We start from the raw sequence: 18,621 nt of genomic DNA on the forward strand, positions 1-18,621 counted from the left end.
TCCTCCGGGGCTTCTTGTGCAAGTTTAAACGCCCGCTTGATCCAGAGCTGCAATGTGAGAAACATGGCTTCTCCATCGTGACGGACTCACTGAGCCATAGCCTGGATGTTGGCTTCTTGGCTTTGCCCAGTGCTGTTTTGCTCTAAGGTGTCGTGGAATATCAGAATCCCTACGTATCTCCAGTTCATTAATCCTCGACCGAAAAGAGCGGCAGTGAAAGCGTGGAGGTTTATCCAGCTCTTGACTTTCTGGGCGTCGACGAAACGGCCGAATATTCCATTGTCTGTGTGATGCGTCAAACTTGTCAGTTCTTAGTGCATTTCTCGGAAGATATGCACTTACATCTGAAGTGTTCCTCCATGCATGAATTCAGACCGCATAGTTGTTTCCACGGTAAGATCAATTTCCCCTGTCAGGCCTGGGTCAGCAGGTCAAATGATATATTCCTCTTTCCATGGTTGAGAACTCACGCTGGCAATACGAGCCTCCTCCTCCTCCGGTATCTTTTGCAGCTCCAGAATCAGCTTCATCATGGTACACTGAGCTTCATGGGTATGAGGGATTTGCTCGACCAAGGCGATGACCATGTCCCACAACTGCTTCAAGAAGACCTCGGGCATCTCGTAAGTGAAATCACTATCCCCACCTGCCTTGTTGGCTCAGCATTGCAGGAAAAGCGTGTTGATCCGTCTCGCGGCAGCAGATGGTCGCACGTAGGGATCACCAGCAAGCATGTCGAGCAGGATCGATAGTAAACGCTCTTCCATCTCTTCCAGGCTGTCCTCAGAGGTATATTCCAGCTCCAGCCTGCCATCTTGACAGATCTCGATCTTGTCCGAATCACAGCTGTAAACCATTTCGTAACTCATCTGAGGTTGCAACAGTTGTATGGCGCTCGTTGACGGCACAGGGAATCAAAGGTGAAGATGGAGTTGAAAGGGAGTTGTAGTTCGATGATTTAAGGTGAACCTTGAAGGAGAGTGGAAAATGCACCGGAGAGCAGGAATCTTCGCGAAGAAAGTGGATGATATCAAACGTCTGAATCCACTTTGCTTTCTGCTTCTCTCTCAACCAGGCTTCCGCCTGCCACAGGCAACTTTCCTTCTCGCTCTTTCTATTCAGAGCACTCTATCTTTTTCTGGTCTCACTGTGATGTGATTTTTAAGCTCGCGCACTCTGCTTTCTGAATGCCTTTCATCACTCAGCTTGATCTAGCTCTCGCATTCGTGCGAAATTCACCGAGACTACTGTGAGATCCATTCAACCGGTTTGAGATATCGATCTCCTTGGACCATTTCCATCTCCCATCACCATGAAATTCCTACGTTTAGCCGTCAAGCTGGAGATCAACCGACGTGATCGAAACAAGGACCAGCAGCCTCAACGTCCTCGATCCTCTTCGACACCACAGCGAGCTCCAATCCGTCGTGGAAGCTCCGGTCCTTCCTATCAACCCCGTCAAGACCAGTCCCGTTACCGCACCCCGTCGAGCCCTCGGGTACAACCTCAACCCCGTCAACAGAGTCCAGTCAGGCAGAGCCAATCCAGACGCCCAGCCGCTGTCCCTCAACCCCAATATCGCAGAACTCAAAGTCTGTATGCAAGATCCTACAGACCGAGAGACTTCGTTCCGCAACCGAGACCTCAGGCTCGCAGTGTCTTGTCGTATCCTCCCAGTCGACCCCAGAGACAACCCAGTGTTGCATCTCTTCCCACAATTGATTCCTATGTAAGTGTGAGAGTTGATCACAATCAGCCATCCTCCTTCAAACCATTCATACACTAACATGACGAACGCCAGTGGTCTCTCGAGGGACTACCTCCCAACCATGAACAACGCCATATCAGACGTAGCCGAGCCCAAAACATCGCCATGGTCGCATCCTGGATGGATAAGCATGAAGGATCAGCTCGAGGCATCCCGATAGAATCCCGCGGATCTTCCTCCCAACGGGGTGCCAGAACTGGCAGTCTTCGAAGCCGCGCTGGAAGCCACGAACCGGCAAGCGTTATGGTCCCCGATGGTCAAATAGACAAGCACTATGTTACTTACTCAACCCCCGGATCGAATGGGAAGATGCGCCGTGCTAAATACCATTCCTATTCGAAGGCTCTGCAGAATCCAGACCGTCGGGTTGGGGATCAATTTTGCCGGAGATATTTGAGTTTCTTTCGCAAATAGGACGAGTGTGCGATTCAAGGTTACAGCTGCAGACTGCCGCCGAACGAGTCTCATCAACATAGCTCTAGTTCACACAGTCTTCATTTCTTCCTCTCCCCGCCATATCTTATCAGAATGTGCACATTTAAGTGGTAAACTCATGGTTCAAATTGTCGTTCATCGTATTCTATCTAGTAGTCTCGTTCCGATCTAAACCTCTATCCACCCCTAGACCATACCCCGAAGCTCAATCATTTTGCAAATCAAATCCACCAACTATCTATTCAAAGGTCATCCCAAACCATTTCTTCAGACCTGCAAACTTTTCCTCGTCGCTCTCGTATGAATCAATCACCCGTGTCTTTCCTCCCATATTCAGCTTCACCACTCCATTAACATACATAAGCTTTCCAACAATAGGAATGGCCTCTGTCTCTTCAAAAACACCTTCACCATCTAGCAGGGGTAGACCATCCGTCTCTCCACCGCGGAGAAACTTGACAATCCAGAAATTGCCTCTATCCCGCGCTTCCCAGCTTGTATACCGATTCATAACTTCAAAGTCATCTTGGTAAAACTCAAACTCCGCGAACGAGTAAAATGAGTTCCATTCCTTGGTCGGCCCATTGCGATACTGATAGATCCAGAGCTTCTGCTCTGGACGTATTTGTTTCGGGATATTGCCATATACCAGTTGCACCTCTTGTGTCCCTAGGTTATGCATTGGCTGCCCCGAAACTAGTCTCAGCGGTCGCGTTGGTCCATCGCCGCCAAATGCAGCGTCGACATGGTATTGCTGTCCAGTTGGAAGTTGGACAATATTCACGATATGTGTCCTACACCGATATTAATACACTTTTCGTAGTATGGTCTTGTGGGTATCATACCATCCTCTGTATTCCCCTTGAGGAACGCCATCAATTCGCGCTCGATTGCGGACACCAGTTGTGTAGGTCGAGAATCCCAAACCTAGCAGAACGTGGTAGAAGAAGATACTACATTCTAGACAGTATCCTCCCCGTCTCGACGGCGGGGAGTCTGCGGAGCCCATGAATTTAGGGTAGATGCTTTCCGGGCGAATGTCGATGACATCGCCGTTTGAGTAATGCACTGATAGATTGTCGTATGGGAAGCGTGTGATTTGACCCCGGAATAGAGTTGTTAGAGCTTCCTCTGTTTTGGGGAATGATTGTGGGTTGACGATGAATTGGTCATATTCAGGGGGGAGTGCCAAGTACTTGAGGTACTTGCTGAGCTGGGCTGTTGAGAATGCAGATGCCATCGTCGCCCTCGTAACTGGGTAAATCTCACTAGTCGCTTTGATTGAATGGGAATTCTATAAGTATTTCATCCTTGTAAATATTTCCCCCTATGCTTGTTGGTTTGACTCGTTAGTGAGTCATCGCAATTTAGCCGCGCGATTACGCGATCTCAGCAGAACAGGCACTTCGGTGGCCGGCGGTTAAGCATACCTTGAGAATACTTGAAAGACATGAAGATACAAAATATTGCTGAGACAAAACGGTCGCTGAGTTAAAACCCCAGCCTTCTCAGCTAATTAGTGCGAGCAGTGATAAGAATCAAGCAGAATAAGGCTTCAATTTTATCGTTTCACCAACCACGTTTATCCCATACTGCCTATCCCAAGCCTGCTCGGCATTCCGCGCACTTGGATAACTTCCCTTAAAAGACTAGTCAAAACATATCTCTTTCCCCGTAATTTCCTCAAAAAGTAATATCAGATCCTAGCAAATGCCGTTGGAGCTCCTCGAAATCAGCCACATCTGCACCCGTCAAAACAAAGTCATCCCCTTGGTATAAAGAGTACATGGTCTGGGCATCAGATGGAAATGGCATTGGTAAAGATGCCGTATACCCATCCACCATATCTCTGCCGTTCTCGGGATCCCATGTATTCATGTATGAGGGGGGATGTCGATTCGAAGCATTGCCCCCAGTCGCATGGGGTGTTTGCACAGCCGGGCTGCTCGAAGAACCAAACGGTGATTGTCCGGTACCGCCATTTCCAGTTTCTATTTGTAAGGATTCGACTAATGCTGGGATGTGGTCATAGAGTCGTTGAATTTGGTCACGGCGAGCTTTGGCTGCTTGATTGTGATATCCAGCCAGGAAGTCCAGAAGCTGTAATGATTCCAGTATGCCAGGGGTTGGTTTTAGGAATGACAGGTGGTGGCCACGGGTATTATTTGTTGATTCGATTATTGCAGCAAGGAGCATGATAAATCCTGCAGAGAAGATAGCGTCGAGGTCGAAGAAGCCGAATTTTGCTATTCTTGTCAGTACTTGGAAACTCGATGTAACTGTCTTCAAAAGTTCTAACCTATCATGTCCTCTTTTTGAGCAAGTACCATCAGTTCTAGGGAGCGACGGGCTGCCTCTATGCAGGTGCAGGTCAACTGTTGGAAAGCATTGCCGCTACTTGAGAATGTGGTTTCACCGCTGAGAATCGCTTTTGTCAAGTGTAGAACGATCGGTCGCAGAGTAAGGATTATTGACTTCTCGTGGTTAGCAACAAGCGATCCCTCCATTTTACAATGCCTGGTTTGTCCCATACCTGATAGAGGATAGTATATAGAGATATACTCAGTCTTAGGTCTTTCTTTGATGACTGTTGGTTGACCAAGGCGCCCGAAAAGCCAGAACCCTGAGAAATCTGATTTGCGAGTTGATTCAGAGTTGAAATAATATCTTGAACTCCTGCAACAAACTCATCCTTCGGACATGATTCCTGGCTGTAGATGACTTGAGTATAATTAGTATGGTTTAGATCAATGTTTGTTACCAATACTTACCCGAGTATATTCTCGTTTGTATCTGGGCTACCTCGAGGTTAATCTGTAGTGCAAACGGGTTTGGGAAACCAGGTGCCTCTGCTGGCAAATACGTATCCACAAATTTATCGTCAAGTGCGAGAGGACAGCCATTTAAAATCATGGAGCGCTTGTCTTGCATGTGGACAGTCCACCACAGTCGACTAGCATGGGTTGCCTCTGATCGACGTAGTTTCTGCAGTGTCTGTTTCCGGTGTAACCGATGCAACATAGCTAGGCGAATTGCTAGTCCGATCTAATAATAATAGGTTAGTTGTTAGGGTAGCGGAGCATTCTGACAAAAATCTCACATAAGAAGCAGCATCATCTCTTCGGTCGATGTTTTGGAGATAGACCGTGACAATGGCGAGAACCTCAATGCCCGCTACACCATGGGCTCGTAGCTCTGAAGGACATGGCAGGAGATCCAGTGCGTAGTTGAACAATGTAAAGCCAGGGGGAGAGTTCGACCCTTCCGAGTCACCGCGGAGGAGCCTTCCGAGAGCGACTATCAGTAGAGCCTGGAGAAATCCAATACTAGGATTTCGAAGGCTTTCTTGTGGATCCTCGTAGATAATAGCTAATTGATCAGATGCATCGCGGGCATCGAAGAGATGTTGCGTCTCGCCGAAATAAAATAAAACATGATCGAGAAGTCGATAGGCCTCTTCCTCGGCAGGAAGATTGGGGATAGGGTAGGAAGCACCCAGGGTTTGTTTCAGCTTGAGGGCTGGTCTCTCTGAGGGGAAAAGGCTTTCTCTTGTTGATTTGCAAGGCGGTGGAATAAAGGCGGGCGATTGTACTGAACGTTGCTCGAACAAGGTTTGGACTCTGTTTCCAAAATCTTGGCTTGAGCCAATGTCGCGCTCGGTAGTGATACCTAGCAGATATCAGACAGGATAATAAGGGCTATGGGTAAATCATATATGGCTACATACGCTGGACAGGATGTTCCGAATCTGGCGGTGCGATTCCAGTGACGTGTGGGGACGACACAGTTCTCGTGGATGGCGAGTCTATGTCGGATCTTCCCGTCTCTAATCTCGAATGTTAGTAAGGCAGTTGGTCGGTCAAGGACTAATTTGCATTTATAATTACCTTCATGCGAGCCAGAAGACTCATACAAGGCCAACCGAGCCTCTAATTCACGAATCTTCCTAAACAAAACGTCATTCCAGGTCCCACATTCCCGTCAACCAGACCTTACCCTGTCGAGTATAACCTCCCAGCATTGGACTCCGGATACCTGCATTGCAGACCCCTGCGAGAACAATATTCACACGGATAACCCTCTGAACATTTGACTTTCTTCGATTTGCAAGTCGTGCAGCTGAATCCCGTCGGTAAGTTTAGGTCCGGCCCCAGCAAGCGAAGAGTTGGACTTACGCTGATGGTAACCTGGAATGCGTGCGCCTAGATGATCTAGAGAGCTGTGGCGTTGATATGCTTTGTGACATTGCCAATCCATGGAATGGAATGGAATTGATATGTCCAGATGTGGAGATGGAGATGGATGGATGTGTCTTGATATTTCGGTGGTTGCCGAGAGTCTCTCGGTAGCGCGGGCCGATCTTTCTCCGAGGTCATATACCATGGATGGTTTTGACTACTTCATCTGTACGTTCATCTATTTCTACCAAATTTTGAGGTGATGATACGGTCAAGATATTTAGGGGAAGTTTCATTAATTCTTGATGCTGGTCTAACCCCGGGATTCCCATGATAAAAATGCTAAAGATATATTTCGTGAGCCGTGCCATGGATCCATTTGAATTACTTTCCGAGCACGAAATCCAACTATTCAGCCTTCTTACTCTTCCACAACTCAAGCATCAACCTGAGCGTATCATTAGAATCCATCACATCCATCATCAACTCGACCATCCTCAACCCCTTCCCACCACGCATCTCATCCCTCGCCAAAACACCACCAAGCTCCCCCCACGTCGTCGCCCTCGCCGTATAAACAGGATAAGAAGGATCCGCCATCTCCGCCCCAAAGAAAGACGGTGCTTCAAGGAATCGCCACGAAGCGACATCATTATACGATTCTTGCGGACCGTGGATAAGTCGCTCGATCGTGTATCCATTGTTATTGATAATGAAGATGATGACATCCAATTTTTGCCGGATGATGGTGCTCAGTTCTTGGGCTGTCATTTGGAAACTGCCATCGCCCTCGAAGAGAATCGTTCGACCCTTTGAGAGAGGGTTATCGGATTGAGAGAGGTGTCGTTGGGCGAGAGCCGCTCCTTGTGTTGCGGCAAGCATGTATCCGATGGAGAGCCAGATACCCGAGTTGATGAGGGTTGTGTTTTTGGGCAGAACGAAATCCCGGCTTCCGTTGCTAGCGGTTCCCGTTTCGGTGAGGATTATGTCGCCTTCGCGGAAGAAGGATGACATGCGGTACCAGAATGTGTCTTGTGTCAGTTTGGAGGTTGGATTGACGGGAGGAAGGGATTGGAGGATCTGATGCAGATTGGGTAGATCGGGATATGAGACGGCTTTGGGGAGTGGGTCCTCCTCTAGGGTTTCGAGAACTCTTCGGAGGATTCGTTGTGGAGATACGCTCCACGTGCGGTCGCCCATGTGAATAGTATCCCTCTCGATCGTGATGGTCACTTCTGGTTTGGGCACAGTGGCGAAATAGTATGTATTGACATTGCTGTGAGCCGGTCCGATGTTCATGATGAGATCGCAAGAGTCGACATAAGAAGTGAATATATGAGGTCCAACAGTTCCATGAATTCCATGGAAATTGGGCAACGTCTCATCGACAATTCCCTTTCCAAACGGTGTCGTAGCAGTTGGGAACCCAGTGGCTTTGATCAATTGATCAGTCTGAGCAGAAAGCCCATAACGAGAAGTCCCCACGTCCACCAATATGAACCGCTTCGAGGAAGTCTTCATGCGATCAAGAATGATATCGCAAACTTCTCGTTCGAGCGTAGTATCACCAAGAGCCGGAGAAAGATCCAAAACCCGCGCAAGAGGCGTTCCCGGGATAATAGCATCCACCATATCCATAGGAACCTGAACATATACAGGCCGCGACTGAACCAAACACTCACGAATAACACGATCAATCTGCGCCGCAGCAGTCCCAACATCCGTAATATTCTCCTGCGCAACGGTAACCTTCTCATACATCTCCGCAAAAATCCTATAGTCCCCGGGCTGTCCACGACAAAACGAATGATGAAGCTTCACACCATTCTGCTGGTCACTTCGATTCGGGGTTCCAACGATATGCACAACGGGTGCCATCTCTGCGTAAGCACCAGCGATCGCATTGATCGCTGACAACTCGCCGACGCCGAAGGTCGTAACAATTGCTCCGATTCCTTTGATGCGCGCGTAGCCATCTGTCGCGTAGCCGGCGTTTAGTTCGTTGCAGTTCCCGACCCATTCGAGTCCGGAGGGGATCACGTAGTCGAGGAGTCGGAGGTTGTAGTCGCCTGGTACACCGTGCACGGCGTTGAGTCCTGCCTCGCGCAGACGGCGGAAGAGGTATTCGGCGATGGAGATGCCTGCCGTCATGGTGATGGGTTTCTGTGAATAAGGTGAAGGTACCAAGAGAGTAGACTCGGAAGGTTGAAAAGAAGGGGACGTTGGAGTTTAGATGGTTCTTTCCTATTTTACTTCATCATGGTTACTTCGGATCCTTCCGTTTGCTCGGTCTCCACCGATCTCCGCATTTTAGCAAACAAAACGAGTTCCTCCGGATTTAACTTGTTGGTGCTGGGTGGAAAGGTTGTGAGAGACTCGGTAGCTACCGAGACGTCTCCACTTCTTTCCGGTGCAGCCTCCGAAGGTAGTCGAACCACGTCATAACTAACTACACATTGCAGAGATTGCAGACCTTGGAACCCAGTTAGGAAACTAAAGATAGTTGGATACGCGGTCGCAGCAGAATAGCTAAAATAATTCTTCGTTGAGAGCATGGATTAGATACACATAAAAGGAAAGTTGCATACAATCACATACCCCAGCCCAAATGCAAAGGAAGGAATGCGCTCGAGTAACCAGTAATCGGGACCAAAAGAACAAAATGGGGAATCAAATAAAGAGATAAAAATAAATAAAAAAGCCCAGTGACCCAATCCAGTTTCGTCTCAAAGAGACTCGATCTGCAACTCCTGCGACACAGCATGTTTATGCCCATAACTAACATCCGTAATCCGCGGCGTCATCGGCCTCCGCTCAATAAACCGCTCATTCGAATGGAGATGATCAACGCGCGCAGCGATGGGAACGAGCATTTGTCGCTTGCCCCGTGACACGGATATCGAGCGTGCTATTGAGACTTCGATGGTGGGGATTTTGCTCACTGGTTCGGCGGGTTCTTGTGGCATGTCGAGTTCCATTTCGATTTCCTCGGGCTCGGAGACGAATGGCATTCGTGGTGAGGATCCACCGGGGGAGATGCCTGGTTGCGGGCTTAGAGATCGGATGATGGGTGATGGTGTTCGGTGGAGGTTGTCCTTTGATAGGCTTGGGGTAGGGAGTGTGCTGGTTGGTGGTGTGCTGGAAAGGAGTGTGGAGGATGATGATCCTGATTTGGCTGGGGGCCGTGGCTGGCTTTGTTGCTTGGTTTGAATCCGTAGATTCGGTCGAGGAGGACGGGCATCTGGCTGTTGTGGTCTCTGGCTCACGTCTTGAGGATGCGTTCGTTCTTTCTGCTGGATAGGCTGCAGGGCAGCTTGCGGCTTAACAGGCGCTTGGATAGGTGGGCGGGTATGCACTCTAGGCGCCTGCAGAGAAGACTTTCGCTCTTGATGAACCGGCTTTGGAGCTTGCAAGATTGGTAGTTGTGACGGCCGCTTTTGCAGTACAGGGGTTGGCTTTGTCTGGTTCTGATCCGCCTGAGGCTCCGCACGCGTTCGAGGAATCGCTAGGCTGGACGATCGTCGCCGAGTGCTGACCGGTGGAACAGATGGTTTCGCTTCCTTTCGGGAGCTTGGAGAACTTCGCGGTGACTCGGAAACCTGCACGGTTGGAGTGAGCACTGGTGGCTTGGAAAACAGAGGTGCAGGCTCTACTTCCTCTTTTGCTTTAGTTTCCTTGGTTTCCTTCGCTGTTTGAGCAACCGCCAGTTTTGATGCCGCCCGTGGACGCGATTGTGATGCCTGTAGCTCGGGTTTGATGGAAGGGAGTGGTTTATCGAGGGACGATCGTGGCGTACTGCAATGTGAGGCAAACACATTGGGAACAACCGGTGATTCGAATGGTGAAGCCGCATTAACATTTGCCGTCGGCCGTGATTGCTCCATAGATGCCTTAGATGGACTCTCAATGGGCAGAGTATTCGACCTCAGCAGCGGACTCGGACCACGGGAGAAGTTCTGCGTGCCGAGAACCTGTGCGGCTTTCGAAGGCTGTGATGTCGGGAATAAAGTAAAACTAGATCGTGCCGGCGAGGTTGCACGGCGTTGAGGAACCGGAGGTAGTTTTGCAGCGAGAAAGTCCTATGTCAATCGTTATCATCATGTCCATTTCATTTCTTACGTAGCACCCAACGTAATGTAGATATAGGAGATTGCTAGCGTACCTGATTATTTGGCACGCGCAAATTGTCCAGAGTCTTGCTCCTCCTGGCCAGCAGAGAGGGTCTCTGGTTTTTGTTCATTACTTGGCTGAACATGACACTATAGCGCTCCATTTGTACGTCTGGAATATCAATCTCGAGCAGACGGCTCTTCTCGCCTTTCTCCGGGGGTTGAGGCTTGTTAGACTTCTTTCCGGAAAGTGAAAATTTGCGACTTCTCTGCGGACTGGTGTTGTGTCCAGCTGGGGCAGCGGTGGAATCGACTTCGATCTTCGGCCATTCTTCGGTTGAACCTCGTCGTGTTGGCTTGTTGCCTTGTTCACCCTTGTGCTTGGGGGCATGTTGTTTCGGGGGGACCTTGGGCTCGTCCATGGGCATTGCCAGCGCATTCTTGGCTTTGAACAGTCCGCCAATCTTCTTCCACTTGCTCGATTTGCGTGGCAACGGTGGCTGATCGACTTGGTCTTGTGAAAAGATTTCCGTATTGAATCGCGGTGGCGGTAGATTGTCTCGAGAGTCGAGCATGCTGGGACTTCCGAGAGCAACGCCTATCCTGGGTATACCTCCGGGACTGCCATTGGCACCTGCACTCGAGGGAAAGACCTCGTCTGGTGGTGCTGTTACTCGAAAGTCGAATGATGACGCCATAGCTACACCCGGGGGTGGTTTTCTGCTCTCATGTCCATCTGCATTCCTAGGTCGAGGGAACTCATATTTTGCTACTTTTCCATGTTCTGATACTTGGGCGGGGGCCCTCTTGATATCGCGAAGGTCGTCTCGTGGTAGTGCATCGGTGTAGGCCAAGACGGGGAATGATATCGCATCCGTATCTGGCGTTGTGCGAGACTTGACAGCCGTCCTAGCTCTCGCCATCTCTCCGGAATTCCAAGCGCCCTAATGTTCAGTTTCTTTCGTAACTCGATAACGTAGCGAATAGTATAATAGCTGGAAGTGTTGGTAAACGTCATGCAGATACAGATCTCAGATCTTTCAAAAGGAATGGACGGCCTTCCAGAAGGCCACAAAATGCGGAGTCAAAGCAGAAACAAGCCGCGAAAGTTCGCGCGAGCAAAGGGGGCGCTGGCAATTTAAATGAAAATGGCTTTGCAGGACCAGCAGGAGTGGCGCCGGGCGATATCGTCGGTTGGGTGGGGATGCGATTACGCCAAGCTGTGTACATGAGACAGCGTGTCAACGTCGATATTGCCATTAATTGGGCTTATAATTCATTCAGTCTGAAATGACGCTAACTGATTGATTGTCGTATCGTAGTGCTCTTGCGCTCAAGCATTTCCCTCCCAATGCGCCCGCCACCAGATCCAGTCATCGTGACCAGAACCAATGGTAGTGACAATGCTCGCTTTTTGTGCCAGGCACGTCAGGTCAGGTCTGGACTGGGCTGGAGCCGAACCAGCTGAACTCAACCAACAGGAGAGCTGCAACGGCCAGTGGGTGGGAAAAAAAGGAGGGGCGAGATATCAGCGCAGCTCGATATTAATGGCCCCGTCGCACCAAAAACACACAGCGCTGCTAGTCTCTAATGCGATCCGCGATTCGATCGACCAGGATTCCGCCGCATTGTTAGCGCCGCAACGGTTGGATTTTCAGCGGCCTAAAGGGCGGACGGAGGAAAGGGGCAAGACATGGACGAAAGGGGCCAGGTGATGGGGCCTTTTTGCTCGGGGATGAGTGGCAGCGTGCGAGATGCTTAATTCGCGTGGAGCGAATGAGATTGCTCGTTGCGGATTGATTGGGGGATTTGATTAGCTGGACCAGTTTCGCTACCACGTTCGGTGCGGGCCATAGAGGAGCCAACAAGGGGGAAAGAGGCCAAATGCCCGCTGAAGGCGTGTTTCAGCCCTCCCGAGACTGAGACAAGGCTTTGTCTGTTTGAGACAGGGGTCTGATCGAGGTTGAGCATACTTTGACCGTTGTTGATTTGGATAGAGACTGTGCTCCGTCCTAAAACTGATAAAAGTGTCCTCTCTCTATCTGTTTCGGGATTTACAATCATGGGATTTGTGGCTAAACCAGGAGTACATCCCGCGTGGAGTACGGGGGAATAGATTGATCGAGTCAAGTCGTCCTGGATTAAATAGTCTAGACCAAGCTCATTTAAGTCCAAGAAACATCTGAAATGGCCATAGTAGCCTCTTTAGAACTCTAGACATATCATCATCTTTAGAATTGAATGGCCCATTTAATGGCAATTGCCCATGTCTGCAATGTGGCTTTGTTGATTGCCGAGAAGCTCAGCCTGTTCTCTTCGCCTCTTCACCACCATCCTCCACCCATACACCAAATAAGCGCTCTATTGGCATACAGTCCCCTCTTGGCATCACAGGATGGCAAAGGTAAAACTCTTGAGTGCAACAAATGATCGCACTGCGACAGCCGACGCGCCAAAGCTGAGACGGTCCGTGCGCGACCGTCGTTTAGCCTCAGCCCGTCCCAATCATCCACAAAGCCAAACAGTTAGCCGAATCGGTCAAAGTGTTCTGGATGGGGAAATAATACAGCTTTCATGTCTGCGATCATTAAGAGGCCTCCATCTTCTACAGCTAATCGATATGAAATGATCTCAGACATGGCCCCGATCCCCAGTTGCTGGATGAGATACAGCGACTCCAAACACTTGGTACGAGGTTTGACGCCACGAGAAAAACCAGCCGAAATTCGCGCCAAGCCTCCCTCTTATTGTCCTGGCAGCCCTCGCGTGCTTTAGGCCATGTTTTATAAGCTAGTTTCATGTCGGTCAATCGCTCTAAAAGACATCCCCCATGCCAAAAGAGTTTGCCCTTTTTAAGACAAATCCGCCGACAATACCTACCCCCTCATCTTCTGCAGTAAATATAGAGTAAATACATGATTAATTGCACAAAATCCTGTCATCATCCACTACCTGTAGATAATCCGGTCCTGATACCTTGAAGTGGAGGTGACGGTATAAAAGGCTAATATACTCGAGCTTATGTTGAACAAGAGACTAGTCAAAACGGCAGAGGTGTATGGGGCTCACATCGAGACCCAGTATATGCTCATGATATTTCCGCCCATCAAGACCCAAGCTGTTGTGTACCGAAGCTTTGTCTGACCCTCCGGCGAAAGGACTATAGGCATTGTGACTGCATGCGTGACGCAGTCCCGTTCAACATCGCGGAAATCTTGTAGATGGATCGTGGCCATAGTCCAGACGCACACTATCGTATCCGGCTCCGGACCCATCCGCCATTGATCTGTGTCCAGAATGACGGCGTTAAGCAGGCGGAGCATGATAAAGGTGGCACCGGTGACCATTACGCTCTACGATATGCAGGCCACACATAGAAACCAAAAACCCAGGTCTGCATTAGCGCTATATAAAAAGCCGGCCATATCCCATAAAGCAAGGCAAGTATAGAGGGTGCAAGACACCAACTTATTAGCCAACGCACCCGCGCTTGCTTAACCGTAATAAGGCCTGCTGGTATTGGCCGATGGGGTTTGTTCAACTTATCCTCTTCCGCCGAAGAAGTTGTGTTGGTAATGTCAAATATATACACCCATATAAGACATGTTATCAGTACACGCAAGAAGGCTGCGGACGCTCTTGCGAAATGGACCGGGTGGATAAGAAGCCGTGGGATAAATCCTCCTAGGAAGCCGGCGACGTTGCCTGGAAAATTGTTTATGCAGAGAGCCCAGCTGACAGCCCATTCACGTTTCAGAAGCAGAGATAAAGACCGGCCTTGATGGAATGGTTCTAGGTTGTGACTTGAGAAATAAGCATAGGCTTTGAGGATAATAGCTCGACACTTAAGAAAGCTCCTCTTACTCCTTTCATGAGACTGCTGCAAAACTGTGGGTTCTGTCGTGGTGCACAGAATAGGGTGGATGATGAAAAAGGAATATGTTACTGCTGGCCAAACTTGAAGGCTTTTAATGAGATGTTGCAATTTACTTTCCACCTCGTAGATACTTATATGCTAATCCACTACAGTAGCGTAGGACTAGTCGTCCATGGGCTCCAGATTCAGTCACATGGTTCATTTTCACTTGGTCAACCATGCTCACTTAACTGGATGCTTAGTGGCATACAGATACGGTGGGTGACCACCATTCGTTCTGCTACAGTCCTAATATAGACTAGTTGTATACACGGGACCTTCTGCGGCAGAACAATGGGCAGAAAATAGCGGTAAATAATATGGTCAGACTGTTGCAGTAACCCATTATAGAAAGCGGGGCTATCTGACAAGATCGTCTGCCAGGTACACATAACCCTCCTATTCTCTATTTATACAGTGAGCCTTCCGCTTAGCTGTGGTTCCCTAACTTATCTACTCCATTTGCGTCATACACGCGAGTTTCTGTCACCGCTTGCCCGAGATTCACTCTATTAGCCATCACTATTCAAATATTCAGGAATATTCTTATAGGGGCCATGTGCGATCCTGCTTTCAACATCACAACAAATCACCTCTGCCTGTCGCACTTCTTATGGGACAATTCGGATCACTGCAAATTTCTGGCCAAGCTAGAAACAACTCTGAAAATGGCCGTCCGTATATGGACAATGCTAGACCCTTCGAAAACGCCAAGAGAAAGATCTACGGTGCTTATCGAAAAAACCAGAGTGCTGAATATTGCGAGGGAATATATCTCATCTCTCTGAAGAACACATCAAACAAGCTATGGACTTCTGCGGGGATAACCAACTTCAGCCACAATGTCCAAGAACGCACAGCAGAACAAGATATGGTGATGATTGGCTGTATCAGCTTGACCAGTTGGAACCATACGATTCCAATTGACTGTACGGAACTTTTCATTTCCCTATTGCCGGAACATCAAGGCCGAGGATACGCAACAGAAGCAACTCGCGCTTTGTTACAGTTTGCCGAACAGAGGCATGGGCTCACAGAATTCTTTGGATTTGTTCATTTCAATAACTTTACTGGGGCCGCTCGAGCGCTAATGGGTAGGCTTGGCTTGCAAAATAAGGGGCTGGGAAGACGGTATAGGAGAGGCGGTGTTATTTATGCAACAGGCATGATGAACAAGGAGATATTTATGGCACAAGGCTCTCCTATCGAATATGATGAAACCCTAATGGATTTAGGGCGTGACTGAGGGCTTAATCGAGATACGTTTAGTTTATATGTCGTGCTGATAATCAGGAGGTTATACATATTCCAGGGTCATAAGGGATATGTAATGTAAATCCTGCTAGGGTGAAACACCCCAAAATACCATATTAAAGGCGATAAAGTACAAGATCATATCTCAACAACAAGAACTTGTATTATAATCTAGTACTAGGTCAATAATTTAAAGTAATTAAAGGCGTATATGATTCTTTGACTGTTTTTCTGAAGCAACGGCCTGAGTAGGTCAGATCGCAGTCTCGTAGATGTGGGCCTGGTTTCGTACGTGGCCCCTTTCTCAATCAATGCTGTCATGTGCCATGTTTTGCGGAGTAGCCAGTCGATCCATCGTCTATATAGGTAATATGGAGCATTTATATTCATTTCTCGGACACGTCATGTCTATATTAAAGAGGTTGTTCATGAGTGTTATATCTAAAGGTAGTGATTTGATTGCATGCCTCAAAGAGGGACTGACTTTACCAAGAAACACCGAATCTACCTGCAATTCCCAGTACCTTTACCAGGGGTCAACTATCCATTTCATAGTTAGAGACTAGTTTTCCCACGACAGTGTGCCATAAATTGTCTCATCCATAGTCAATGTCAAACACTGGATACCGCCGTCGGGTCTAGATCCTGGATTCGAATGACATTCAGAATGTGATTTGGTGGTGTCACTGACTCCTTACGCATGTGATAAGTAGCATAAAAGGACTAAGTTTAGTAGTTAGCTAAATGGATTATTATTTGAAGTCTAGCGTGCGCTACTTCCATGTATTAAAGACTCTCTTAGCTATGCTTCTCGTGAGCTTCGAACCATGGAGCTGGCTCTAGAAATCTGCATCACTAACGGGAGTTTCCCCAGCAGTAGAATTTTTAGAACATGATTTTTCTTGACCTTAGTCATCTAGATAACTTTACATGCAAATTAGTTGGAAATTCCCATTCTTGTGGCACACTAAAGTGCGGTTGAGGATGCTGATCTGCCGCGACCAGGCAGCAAACATGAGCCTCATGCGGAGTCACTTCCAGCGTTAAGGTCAAGTGACTTAAGTCTCTGGCACTAGACTTCTTCAGCCTCAAAACTCCTTCCAATCAAACTTTGATCTACTCTTACTTCCACCATCCACCTTCTCACTACCGAATGAGGAAAACCTCCAGTCTTCACAACTCCCCTCCATCAGCCCGCATTGTGGCTGAGCAGCCAGAAAGGCAGTTTCTCGTATTGAAACAAGCCTCTCACCACGTTTCTTTTAAAAGGTCGCCTACACCAGACATTTCAGCCTCATATCCTCATCAACCCAGACATCATGGCTCCATCGACACGCTCGCGGGCTTTAGGTGCCATCTGGGGTACTTGTGTGGGTGACGCTCTCGGCGGGCCCGTGCAATTTAGTGACCCCGGTACCTTCGAACCCATCAGAGAGCTTGAATTTGTGAAACCTTTTAAGCAGCCATCAGGGTATGTTTTAGATCTACCTATATCGCAGGAAGAAGCTAACAGTGACAGATCATACTCGGACGATGGTTCGATGACCCTCGCTCTTGCGCAGTCCTTTGTGGACTCGAACGGGCAATACAGCCATGACCTGTCAATTCAGAACTACCTTGACTGGTTCAACCATGGTCGGTTTAGTACTACGAACAAGGCATGGGATCTCGGAAGATCTACTCGCGTGGCACTGCGGATATGGAAGGCCCAGGGTCTGGATGACGTGGCGCTCACTCAGCAGAAAGTCACTGAGCAACTTGACAAAGAAGCATCGTCGGGAAATGGGAGTTTGATGCGCATTTCGCCCCTCGGCGTCGCTCTCTGGAAAGAAAGTGATCGTGCGAAGAGACTTGCTCGGGAGCAGAGTCTAGTTACGCATCCCGCGTTAGCTTGCCCGGATGCCTGCGAGGCTTATACCGAGATCATTTGCATGGCGATGAGCGGTATGACCCCGTCAACCGTAGTTACCTCATTCAGACATTCACTAACTCAATAACAGGACACTCCAAGGCAGACCTCTGCAAAGCCATTGCGCAATTCCGATTTACTCACCCCGCGCTTATCTCCCGCTTCGCGCACTACACATCCATCGCCGACTGGAACGCAAAGTCCCCCGGCGACATGGCGAGCAGTGGCTGGGTGGTCGATACCCTGGAAGTTGCGCTGTGGGGGTTCTTCAAATATGACAGCTGGGAAGAGGGCGTCTTGGCGGTGGTGAATCTCGGCGGAGATTCGGATACGGCGGGGGCTGTTTATGGCGGTCTGGCGGGGGTGTTTTACGGGTACGAATCGATTCCGACGCGATGGGTGGAGGGGATGCAGAATGGGAGATTTATTCGGGATGTTGCTGGGAAGTTTGCTGAGGTTGTTCCTTCAGCGTAAACATCTGGCCTGGTGAATTCGAGAATGGGTGTGCTGCGACATAGTATAGCATAGCAATGATGGATGCGTGCAGATTAACAGGGCTATTGTTGACACTTTTTTGACGCCTCTTGGCTCCACTATCTATTGGAACGGCCGAGCAACCAGCTTGATTAGCTCATTAATTGCATTCAATCTAAAAAAGAGGCAACGAGAGCCGAGCTTGTATCCGGAGCGATTGTCATCTAGAGCATATACATGTATGTATACAGCTATCATTACCGAGTCAGGCGTTCTATGTCCGAGTCATAGACCGCTAGTATACCAGTCAGATTGGTTTACTAGGCAACCTTCATAACAAGCTCGAGGGTTGACAAGGCGGATTTGAGGGGAAACCAAGCAGCCTAAATTGAATTGTATATCTCAAAGAACCATCTTACTCTCTCGTTGAAGGGATCCAGGTACCGGACACGTGCGGCCACTCATGACATGCGCAGAGGCATGCAGATCGCTGTATCCTGGAGCCCCTAGCATACTCGAGGAGATATGACGGGGGTACTACTATGGAGTAGCCCTAAATCAGTAAACGGGGACAGGCA

At 48.9% G+C, this 18,621-nt stretch overlaps 8 protein-coding genes across 8 annotated transcripts; 2 read left to right on the forward strand and 6 right to left on the reverse strand.

Annotated features, from left to right (window-relative positions):
* Positions 1 to 86: 86 nt before the first annotated feature.
* On the reverse strand, positions 87 to 869 carry N7496_005542 (DUF3632 domain-containing protein; the record flags this gene model as incomplete). Its single annotated transcript, XM_056698471.1, has 4 exons — positions 87 to 283; positions 343 to 409; positions 471 to 650; positions 714 to 869. The coding sequence occupies 4 exons, from the start codon at positions 867 to 869 to the stop codon at positions 87 to 89; spliced, it is 600 nt and encodes a 199-aa protein (XP_056556996.1).
* Positions 870 to 1,187: 318 nt separating this feature from the next.
* On the forward strand, positions 1,188 to 1,928 carry N7496_005543 (uncharacterized protein; the record flags this gene model as incomplete). The annotated part of the gene is made up of 3 exons (XM_056698472.1): positions 1,188 to 1,249; positions 1,370 to 1,729; positions 1,802 to 1,928. The coding sequence occupies 3 exons, from the start codon at positions 1,188 to 1,190 to the stop codon at positions 1,926 to 1,928; spliced, it is 549 nt and encodes a 182-aa protein (XP_056556997.1).
* A 513-nt stretch (positions 1,929 to 2,441) lies between these two features.
* Positions 2,442 to 3,443, reverse strand: N7496_005544 (uncharacterized protein; the record flags this gene model as incomplete). The annotated part of the gene is made up of 2 exons (XM_056698473.1): positions 2,442 to 2,997; positions 3,049 to 3,443. The coding sequence occupies 2 exons, from the start codon at positions 3,441 to 3,443 to the stop codon at positions 2,442 to 2,444; spliced, it is 951 nt and encodes a 316-aa protein (XP_056556998.1).
* Positions 3,444 to 3,886: 443 nt separating this feature from the next.
* On the reverse strand, positions 3,887 to 6,224 carry N7496_005545 (uncharacterized protein; the record flags this gene model as incomplete). The annotated part of the gene is made up of 7 exons (XM_056698474.1): positions 3,887 to 4,449; positions 4,503 to 4,677; positions 4,737 to 4,924; positions 4,975 to 5,248; positions 5,304 to 5,872; positions 5,931 to 6,029; positions 6,200 to 6,224. 7 exons carry the CDS (start codon positions 6,222 to 6,224, stop codon positions 3,887 to 3,889), a joined length of 1,893 nt encoding a protein of 630 aa, XP_056556999.1.
* Positions 6,225 to 6,789: 565 nt separating this feature from the next.
* N7496_005546 (alpha-keto acid decarboxylase family protein) lies at positions 6,790 to 8,532 on the reverse strand (the record flags this gene model as incomplete). Its single annotated transcript, XM_056698475.1, has 1 exon — positions 6,790 to 8,532. The coding sequence occupies one exon, from the start codon at positions 8,530 to 8,532 to the stop codon at positions 6,790 to 6,792; it is 1,743 nt and encodes a 580-aa protein (XP_056557000.1).
* A 575-nt stretch (positions 8,533 to 9,107) lies between these two features.
* Positions 9,108 to 11,413, reverse strand: N7496_005547 (uncharacterized protein; the record flags this gene model as incomplete). The annotated part of the gene is made up of 2 exons (XM_056698476.1): positions 9,108 to 10,460; positions 10,544 to 11,413. The coding sequence occupies 2 exons, from the start codon at positions 11,411 to 11,413 to the stop codon at positions 9,108 to 9,110; spliced, it is 2,223 nt and encodes a 740-aa protein (XP_056557001.1).
* Positions 11,414 to 13,555: 2,142 nt separating this feature from the next.
* On the reverse strand, positions 13,556 to 13,837 carry N7496_005548 (uncharacterized protein; the record flags this gene model as incomplete). Its single annotated transcript, XM_056698477.1, has 1 exon — positions 13,556 to 13,837. The coding sequence occupies one exon, from the start codon at positions 13,835 to 13,837 to the stop codon at positions 13,556 to 13,558; it is 282 nt and encodes a 93-aa protein (XP_056557002.1).
* A 3,142-nt stretch (positions 13,838 to 16,979) lies between these two features.
* Positions 16,980 to 18,043, forward strand: N7496_005549 (ADP-ribosylglycohydrolase family protein; the record flags this gene model as incomplete). The annotated part of the gene is made up of 3 exons (XM_056698478.1): positions 16,980 to 17,131; positions 17,180 to 17,604; positions 17,661 to 18,043. 3 exons carry the CDS (start codon positions 16,980 to 16,982, stop codon positions 18,041 to 18,043), a joined length of 960 nt encoding a protein of 319 aa, XP_056557003.1.
* Positions 18,044 to 18,621: the final 578 nt, after the last annotated feature.

The sequence above is a fragment of the Penicillium cataractarum genome (assembly GCF_028827025.1).
Source record: "Penicillium cataractarum strain IBT 29864 chromosome Unknown utg000004l, whole genome shotgun sequence".
Lineage (NCBI taxonomy): Eukaryota > Fungi > Ascomycota > Eurotiomycetes > Eurotiales > Aspergillaceae > Penicillium > Penicillium cataractarum.